Consider the following 10,028-nt stretch of genomic DNA (forward strand, 5'->3'; position numbering starts at 1 on the left):
GACCAGCCCACAGAGAGGAGAGAGGAGAGAGATCACATGATTGGCCCACTCGTTTGTCTCTCAGCTGAACACTGGGAAATCACATCCCACTATGACCCACTTCCATCCATCCTACCATATGCATTTAGCATTTAAGTCCCGCTCCCAACGGCAGCGAAACTAACTCTACCAATTGCCGACAGCTAGCTGAAAGTGAGTACATTATCATACTATTTTACTTACCACTCAGCTAAGTGAGAGTATTAGGGGCTGGAATGCAGGGTTCAAAATTAACTTTTTGTCCACCAACCAAATGGCTAGTGAATTTTAAAATTTTACTTTTTTTGGCTGGCGGGTCAAGCAAATCTACCAGCCACTTGCACCATTTACCAGCATTTGGCTGGTAAATGGTGCTAATGTTGAACCCTGTTGGTATGTACATGTGTTGAAGGGGAGTGCAAGGACGGTTGGTGTCCGGCTGATTGTGTTGGGCTGGTCTGGGTCTCAAAGGTCCAGGGCTGACTTTTTACCCCAGGTCCAGCCCTGTTCACGCCTGAGGCCATTTTTCTGCCTGTAGAGACGCACACTAGAAGCTGCTACTGGCTGATTGTTTTGGTATAATTCTGAATGAGACCTTGGAAGTACTCCTGTGTGTTTTTTTGGGGTTGAAAAATTATGATGTAGCATTTTGGGAGGAAATACCACAACAGAAAGGAATAGAGACTGGAGAGAACTGCCAGAGCGTTAAGAGTTTGGATGTACTTGCCACGGTACAGAATGTATACAGTGGCAAACATGATCCAGGTGAGGATCAGTAGGAGCAGGCAGAAGGTTATTGCTTTGGCCTCATTGTAATTTTTTGGGAGGTCTTTTCCCATGTAGGAGAAAATAAAGCAAAGGGAGCACAAACACAAGAGTAAACCCACAGAACCAGAGGATGCTTTGAGATTAATATCACAACCAAGTATGATTTTGTCTGGGTACCAAGAAATGTCATCATAGGGCTTGGGGGTGAAATAAGTATAGCCAATAAGAAGAAAGAGTGCCTGAGTAACAAATGCCACAGTGATGACCAGCCATTGTCCATGATATTTCATCCACCAACTGTGGAGCTTGGGGAACTTGGCGGCCATTTTGAAAATGCAAACAATTTGAAAAGAGCGCACAACAAAACATGCTAGACAAACAGTGTAGAACAAGAGAAACGGTAAGAATCTTAAGATACAAAAGGAAATTGTTGGCTTACCAAAGTAAAAGAATATACTAAGACTACACAGGCTGAGGCAGCCTAAAATCAGGAAGCACATTGGTCCCCCAGCAGATCTGACAACAGGTGTGTTGTAGTTGATAGCAAAGAGAACAGACATGGCTAATGTGAGGCCCACCAAGGCCGAGGCCCCGACCATGATCAGTATAGCCCCACTGTCTGTGAATGGGATGTACTCCACCACCCGCAGATTGCATGATGTACTTCCTGCTGCTGACCATTCTGTCTCCTTACAGTTGATGCACTTGTAGGGATCCTCTGTTTTACAGGAGAGAAGGATAGACTGTCAATAAAGTTAAAGTTTACTTTAGAAAAAATCCTCCATGGGTGAAGAGAGATCAAACAGTTTAGGAAGCAGTGTTAGACATTTCATCTGTGATACTGTATGTTCTCCTAAAATGAGCTTTTACTTCATGTCAAACTTGCTTTACAGTTTACAGTGATATACCATAGAGGTAATTGTAATAATCTAAATAATATATTGCTCTAGTTTATTTGTTGTATGCACTGTTCAGAGTGAACATGGTTGCCTATATAACTATGTCCAATGAACATGAAATGACCGTTAAACCCTCTTAGCCATAAAAAAGCTTAACAGTCTGAAATTAGCTCCCAACACTGCTTTTACTCATTTTCTTCCTCTGATGTATAATAATGTACCTGTGCTGTTGACATAAGTTCCATTTGGACACATTTCACAATCGAAGCAGCATTTGTGGATTCCATTATACTTTTTTGCATATCCTCTACGACATTCTGGGGAACACTGTAAAGTAGGCACCTGTACAAGACAATTATTTAGCAGAAAAGTAAAAAATGTAAGCGCAGGAAAGAGAACAGACCTAAGTGTATTTAGGCCCATACAGCTTTTTACATGTTTTAACATAGTTTGTAATATGTAATCAGCATTGAATATTACATCCCTAGAATTACACCATGCACAATAACCATCTGTTGATGTTTCTGATATTGTCTTTACCCCTGTCACAGCTAATACTAAATAAACATATCAACACATAGCGTATAAACTCTTGGTAGAAAAAAAACAACTTACTTCTCCCTCTGTGTACCACTGGATTTTGCTGTCATTGATGAAGAAATGGAACGGTGGGTGTAACTGATTAAAGCCGATCACCTCTGCATCACCACTTTGGTTCCAGAAAACTATAGAAAAGGATCCGTAGTTGGGGTCACCATTCTCATCAAACGGAATACTCTGGTTTAAAATTGTGAAGTTTGACTTCTTCAGCTCTGCTAGAACCTGATGTGGGTACACAAAGTTCAGATTATTTGCATGTGTTCACAATGAACATTATGAGGTGTTGATTAAATAGGTTTTTAGAAATATTCCTGTGGAGGGAGGAACTTCAGTGTGATGCCCCCTTTAGAGGTTTTTATTAGATTGTATGTATCTCTACTATCTCTGAAATTTCTTGTCTGAGATTTTGATACCAAGGAAATGTTTACAAGGTAATAAGAGTATATAGCATGCACATCCAGGTGCAGGATTAACCAACACAATACTGAAGGCAGAAATCAGACAAAACATGCACATTGTGCTGATAGGTCACAGTAAATTAAATCTGATACAGAAACGTTTCACAATCAGAGAGATCTAATGACATTAAAACATCTCACAAAGACGAAGCCAAAGAACTCTTTGAGACCGAAACATTGCTGATATTTAAACATGGAAGCCGTACAAAATCAGTTTGGATTGTATTCTGAAGATTTAAAGACTTGTTTACATCTCTCATATATAATAACAAACAGACTAGTATTTTGTGTTATGACTGTTCACTATCAAATCTCATCCGTAAGATTAACTTAACATCAATGTCCAATCAGATGGTGAGAATAAATTAAATACATTCTTAAATTGGTTTGCTTACCGAGTGTGGGTACACTGTAATATTGCGATTACATCTGCTAGCTCCACATTGCAAGGCATTGTGTAAGGCATGAGCGATGGCATATACAGCAGTATAAACAGGAACATTAAAAGATGGGTCAGCAGCGATGACATCTTCTACACTCAGGCTGCTGCAGTTGCACGCCTGATTACAAAACATATTTTGTTCTGCATTTTCACAATGAGTCAGGCTTCTGGAAGAATAAATAAAATCACTGAAACCAGGTATTGTCAGTGCTATCTCAGAAACCCCAATTATAGTTCCAGTATTTTTTATTCCTTTCTCCTTGGGGAGCTTGTTATTTAAGGACCATGAATCCCCTGCTAGCCACACTTTGTTGGTGACATTTAGTTGTATTGCTGACTTAATGAGACGTTCAGCAGTCCATTCTGCAGCAAAGACAATAATGATACCAATCCTCTGTGCCTCTATCTGTTCGAATATTTGGGAGTAATCTGTATATTGATTGAGGCCTTTGGTGTACGCCAGGCAGATCTCAGTGTCCTTAATCCTCTTTATGAACAATTCCTGTCCATCTTTTCCATAATCATCATCAATGTAAAGGAACGCAACCCAGCGCCAGTTGTAGTGCTGAAGAATGTTAACAATCACTTCTATTATTATCCGTCTTTATTGGGATGCACTGTCCGTAGGAAAGACGGGGAAATTCTGTTTTCTTGACAAGACAGAACTAGAAGCGGAATAACTGACCTGTTAAAAGAATAATAGAGAAATTGTCAATATTTTCAATGATAAATTCTCAAAATTTCAAAGCTGTTTTAATTTGTTCGTAATTTATATTAAAATGTTCTTATTTCTTAATATATTTGGTAACAATATGTTAAAATACAATAGTTTGCAACTTAACCATAGGAATGAGATCCATCATGAAGAGTGGGGCTACAGTCAGGGAATGTGTGCTTGTAGAAGCTCCGACCACTGCTATCATTTTGGACCGATTCCTGTGTGGTTCACCCCCAGGTTGGATCAAGTTGTCTGATATGAGGTTGAAAATGCCTGGGAAAGCTTGTGTATCAGAGCAGTAGTCAAATATCTCATAGCCGAGAGATACATTTGGCAGGAGGTTGGTCGAGTTATTGATTTCCTCTACAGAGAATCTCATCAACTGAAACCTCCGATAACTTGAAGGTATCAGGGATTTACTGTGGACAGAGGAAGGGCAGTGAGAGTGTGAGAGAATTAGTTTCACTGATCAAGGATTACTGTTTGTGAAGTCTGTACAGACATGAATATCTTAGGAGATTTCATGCACCAACGACAAACTTAGATAATATAGCAATTACTCAGCTTGGTTTTGGGAGAAATGTGCTACTAGCTATATCCATTGACCGGAAGTTTGAGGCAAACCCTTTTGTATGTAAAATCTGTCATCTGTTACACCGGCCATTCTTTATTAATTTCAACTTCAGAAGCTTTACTTTAAGACTCACCTGGAGCAGTCGATGGCTTCTGGTCTGTCATGATAAACAGGGTCATCATCATAATGAATATCAAAAAGTCCACCTAACAAATTATCTCCTTCCAGCTGAAACTCTGAGACTGGGACACATGGAGCCAAGGCATGTAGAAATGTTTCCAGGAGACACAGAGAAACCAGAAAATGTTTCATTGTTGTAGTTGGCGTTTACCAACCTGAAGTGTACTGTGAACTTGTGAGTGCATGAGATGTAAGAAATGGTTGAATGAGAATACACAAATCAGTATGCAAAAATCATCTCAACTATCCCTACCATCCTTGTGATGTACAATGCATTCAGAAAGTATTCAGACCTTCACTTTTTCAAGTCAATACCCCATAATGACAAAGTAAAAACAGGATTGTAGAAGTCTTACTAAGTAGGGGGGGTTGCTGTGGCTCAGAGGTAGAGAGGTTCGCCCCTTAACAACAAGATTGGCGGTTTGATCCGGGCCTTCTCCGGCCACGTTCTTGAGCATGACACTAAAACCCCAAGTTGCTCCCCGGAAACTGTGTGGCTTTCCACTGTTCCTAATTCTTAGGATGGGTTGAATGCTGAGATTGAAGTTCACTACATTGTACTGTACGATTGTATGTGACAAATAAAAAAAAGTTTGGGGTGGCAGTAGCTCAGTCCATAGGGAGTTAGATTGGGAACCGGAGGGTCGCTAGTTCAAGTCCCCGTACGTGGTCTTGAACAAGGCACCGAACCCCCCGACTTCTCAGGGTGCCCGTCCAGCAGTCGCAGCACCCTCACTGTGACATCTGTCCATTTGTGCATATATAGAACCTAAGCATGTGTCTGTATTTCAGGCCTGTGTGTAGTTTGTCTAACAAAACAGAGTGTAATTGTAATTTTCCCACTGGGGATTATCATCTTGTTTTTTGGAGCCAAGGGAGGAGTTGGCGGAGTGCTAAGCTAAATGTTAAGTTACCAGCTAATGTTAGCACTAGCTTGGTTAGCAAGGTACATCCACTGAATGCTGAATTAGACATTTTAGGCGACCACAATGTTACAATTAGCTTGACTGAAAACATACTGTGAAAGGGTCAAAGTTCTAAGATGAAAACAGACGGCTGTGGTAGCGCCTTGTCAATCACAAGGTAGCCACGTCGACGCAGTCCCTTGTCCCTCCCTCATTACCACCACTGAGGTGTCCTCTAGCAAGGCCATTAACCCAAAACACTGCGGTGGAGCTGCTCAGCAGCCAGCAGATCAGACCGTGGTTGTACTGGGCAGCTTGTTGCTTGCTGTACTAGGAAGTTCCTGCAAAAGAGAGGCTTCCTCTCAGTGCACCTTAAATAATAAATAAAGGTAAAGAAAAAAAATGGGGGGGATGAATTGGAACAATTTCAGCATATAGCTGCAACATAATGTGAAAAAAGCATAGGGGTCTGAATACGTTCTGAATGCAACACAGGGTTTACCAAGCATTATGAGCAAGCAAGTTTAATGACTTTAATGTTTCTCATTTCTGCCAAATAAACTTGCCAACGTGCCAAGTATAAAAATGAGAAATATATATAACATTTATGGGAGACACTTTGTTCCCTCTGTTAGAACATTTGGTGTTATTTTTTTTTTTTTTTAAGTTTATAGTCCTCCATAGCAGCCAAGGAGGTAAGCGTCTGTCAACAACCCGTAGATCCTATGGCGCCATTGTGACGCTAACAAGCACTCACCCGCCGCTAGCATTCCGTTGACTGCCATTCATTTTGACGTCACTTTGACAGCAAATAACTTTACATCTGAAGCGTTTAAAGACTTTATTTGTCCATTGTTTATTTCTAAATAAACACGACAATGTATAAAAGGCTCCATTACCTTGTATCTCACGTTATGGCTCCGTAGCAGGCGTTTTTTGTAAAAATAGGCTAACGACTGTGTCATAACCAAGCAACTTACTGTCACATAGTAGAGTAATTACCGTATAGTACAGGAGAAGCTCGCAGGCAGTTTCAACTCACATTAGCAGTTTAAGTTTAATTACTAATGTTATCTAGCATTTTAGTTAGCAATAATTAGCCTGTGCCTATGTTATCTCCTTACATATACCTACGCTCTCCATCTCTGCAAGATTGGGAATGATTGAGATTTCTCTTGGCACAGCTACCAGAAGACTTACAACTTTCAGACAGGTTGCTCACATCACATTTACATCGTCTCTCTCAGTTGGAGGCTGCGCAGTAACGCTCAGCGCTCACCGGAAAAGTGCTTCTAATATCCTTCACTGGTCTCCGTCCAGAGCAACGGGATCTGTTGGTCCAGTTTATATAGTGTCTATGATAGCAGCACAGGTTTTAAAGTTACATATTGTTACATACAGTAGTTACATACTATGTAACTTTCCCCTCTTCGGTCCCCCTACAGGTTGTCTCATTGGAACTACAGCTCGTGCGGTTGTAGTTCAATAAGCCAACCTGTAGGGGGGGACTGAAGCGGCAGGACGCGCGAGCTGTAGTTCCAATGACACAACCTGTAGGGGGACCGAAGAGGGAAAAGTTACATAGTATGCCTTTAAGAAGTAAGGCTTATGGTGCCATTGAGTGGTTTTAGAGCAATTAAGGAGAAGTTGTACTTGTCTCCCTGATGTGATGAGTGCATGCAGAAAACAGCAACATGGAAAGTTAGATATTAAGACAGCAAAATATTATCCATCCATCCATCTTCATCCGCTTATCCGGGGGTCGGGTCGCGGGGGTAGCAGCTCAGCAGGGGACCCCAAACTTCCCTTTCCCGGGCCACATTAACCAGCTCCGACTGGGGGATCCGAGCGTTCCCAGGCCAGGTTAGAGATATAATCCCTCCACCTAGTCCTGGGTCTCCCCGAGGCCTCCTCCCAGCTGGGACGTGCCTGGAACACCTCCCTAGGGAGGCGCCCAGGGGCATCCTTACCAGATGCCCGAACCACCTCAACTGGCTCCTTTCGGCGCAAAGGAGCAGCGGCTCTACTCCGAGCTCCTCACGGATAACTGAGCTTCTCACCCTATCTCTAAGGAGACGCCAGCTACCCTCCTGAGAAACCCATTTCGGCCGCTTGTACCCTGGATCTTGTTCTTTCGGTCATGACCCAGCCTTCATGACCATAGGTGAGGTAGGAACAAAAAACTGACCGGTAGATTGAGAGCTTTGCCTTCTGGCTCAGCTCTCTTTTCGTCTAGCGGTGCGATAAATTGAATGTAATACCGCACCTGCTGTGCCGATTCTCCGACCAATCTCCCGCTCCATTGTCCCCTCACTCGCGAACAAGACCCCCAAGGTACTTGAACTCCTTCACTTGGGGTAAGGACTCATTCCCTACCTGGAGAAGGCACTCCATCGGTTTCCTGCTGAGAACCATGGCCTCCGATTTAGAGGTGCTGATCCTCATCCCAGCCGCTTCACACTCGGCTGCGAACCGATCCAGTGAGTGCTGAAGGTCACAGGCCGATGATGCCATCAGGACCACATCATCTGCAAAAAAGCAGCGATGAGATCCCCAGCCCACCGAACTGCAACCCCTCTCCACCCCGACTACGCCTCGATATCCTGTCCATAAATACTACAAACAGGATTGGTGACAAAGCGCAGCCCTGGCGGAGGCCAACTCTCACCTGAAAGCGAGTCCGACTTACTGCCGAGAACCCGGACACAGCTCTCGCTTTGGTCGTACAGAGATTGGATGGCCCTGAGAAGGGACCCCCTCACCCCTGTACTCCCGCAGCACCTCCCACAGTATCTCCCGGGGCACCCGGTCATACGCCCTTCTCCAGATCCACAAAACACATGTAGACTGGTTGGGCATACTCCCAGGCTCCCTCCAGGATCCTTGCGAGTAAAGATCTGGTCCGTTGTTCCACGACCAGGGCGGAATCCGCATTGTTCCTCTTCAACCTGAGATTCGACTATCGACCGAACCCTCCTTTCCAGCACCTTGGAGTAGACTTTACCGGGAGGCTGAGAAGTGTGATACCCCTGTAGTGGCACACACCCTCTGGTCCCCCCTTTTTTAAAGGGAACCACCACCCCGGTCTGCCACTCCTTAGGCACCGTCCCAGACTTCCACGCAATGTTGAAGAGGCGTGTCAACCAAGACAACCCCTCCACACCCAGAGCTTTAAGCATTTCTGGGACGGATCTCATCAATTCCTGGGGGCTTTGCCACTGTGGAGTTGTTTAACTACCTCAGCAGCCTCCACCAGGAAATTGATGCCAATCCCCCCTCATCCTCCAGCTCTGCCTCTACCATAGAGGCGTATTAGTCGGTTAGGAGTTCCTCAAAGTGCTCCTTCCACCGCCCTATTACCTCCTCAGTTGAGGTCAACAGCGTCCCATCCTTACTGTACACAGCTTGGATGGTTCCCTTCCCCCCTCCTGAGGTGGCGACGGTTTTCAGAAGTACCTTGGTGCCGACCGAAAGTCCTTCTCCATGTCTTCTCCGAACTTCTCCCACACACGCTGCTTTGCCTCTTTCACGGCAGAGGCTGCAGCCCTTCGAGGCCCTTCGGTACCTTGCAGCTGCCTCCGGAGTCGTCTGGGATAACATATCCCGGAAAGACTCCTTCTTCAGTCGGACGGCTTCCCTGACCACCGGTGTCCACCACGGTGTTCGTGGGTTACCGCCCCTTGAGGCACCTAAGACCCTAAGACCACAGCTCCTCACCGCAGCTTCAGCAATGGAAACTTTGAACATTGTCCACTCGGGTTCAATGCCCCCCAGCCTCCACAGGGATGCACGAAAAGCTCCGCCCGGAGGTGTGAGTTGAAAGTCTGTCGGACAGGGGCCTCCTCCAGACGTTCCCAATTTACCCGCACTACCCGTTTGGGCTTACCAGGTCTGTCAGAGTCTTCCCCCACCCCCTGACCCAACTCACCACCAGATGGTGATCGGTTGACAGCTCTGCCCCTCTCTTCACCCGAGTGTCCAAAACATATGGCCTCAGATCAGATGAAAGCGATTATAAAATCGATCATTGACCTTTGGCCTAGGGTGCTCTGGTACCAAGTACACTTATGAGCATCCCTATGTTCGAACATGGTGTTCGTTATAGACAATCCATGACTAGCACAGAAGTCCAACAACAAACAACCACTCTGGTTTAGATCAGGGAGGCCGTTCCTCCCAATCACGCCTCTCCATGTGTCTCCATCATTACCCACGTGCGCGTTGAAGTCCCCCCAGCAGAACTATGGAGTCCCCGACTGGAGCCCCATGCAGGACTCCACTCAAGGTCTCCAAGAAGGCCGAATACTCTGAACTCTTGTTTGGTGCATATGCACAAACAACAGTCAGAGTTTTTCCCCCCCCCCACAACCCGCAGGCGTGGGGAGCGACCCTCTCGTCCACCGGGTTAAACTCCAACGTAGCGGCGCTCAGCCCGGGGGGCTTGTGAGTATCCCCACACCCGCCCG

General features: G+C 45.0%; 1 protein-coding gene across 1 annotated transcript; it reads right to left on the reverse strand.

Annotated features, from left to right (window-relative positions):
- Nucleotides 1–575: 575 nt before the first annotated feature.
- On the reverse strand, nucleotides 576–4,789 carry tas1r2.2 (taste receptor, type 1, member 2, tandem duplicate 2). The gene is given in 8 exon segments (XM_078253935.1): nucleotides 576–1,504; nucleotides 1,907–2,027; nucleotides 2,301–2,507; nucleotides 3,139–3,780; nucleotides 3,783–3,821; nucleotides 3,823–3,870; nucleotides 4,028–4,322; nucleotides 4,611–4,789. Coding segments are annotated over 8 exon segments (2,460 nt in total).
- Nucleotides 4,790–10,028: the final 5,239 nt, after the last annotated feature.

Source organism: Sander vitreus, chromosome 7, assembly GCF_031162955.1.
Source record: "Sander vitreus isolate 19-12246 chromosome 7, sanVit1, whole genome shotgun sequence".
NCBI lineage: Eukaryota > Metazoa > Chordata > Actinopteri > Perciformes > Percidae > Sander > Sander vitreus.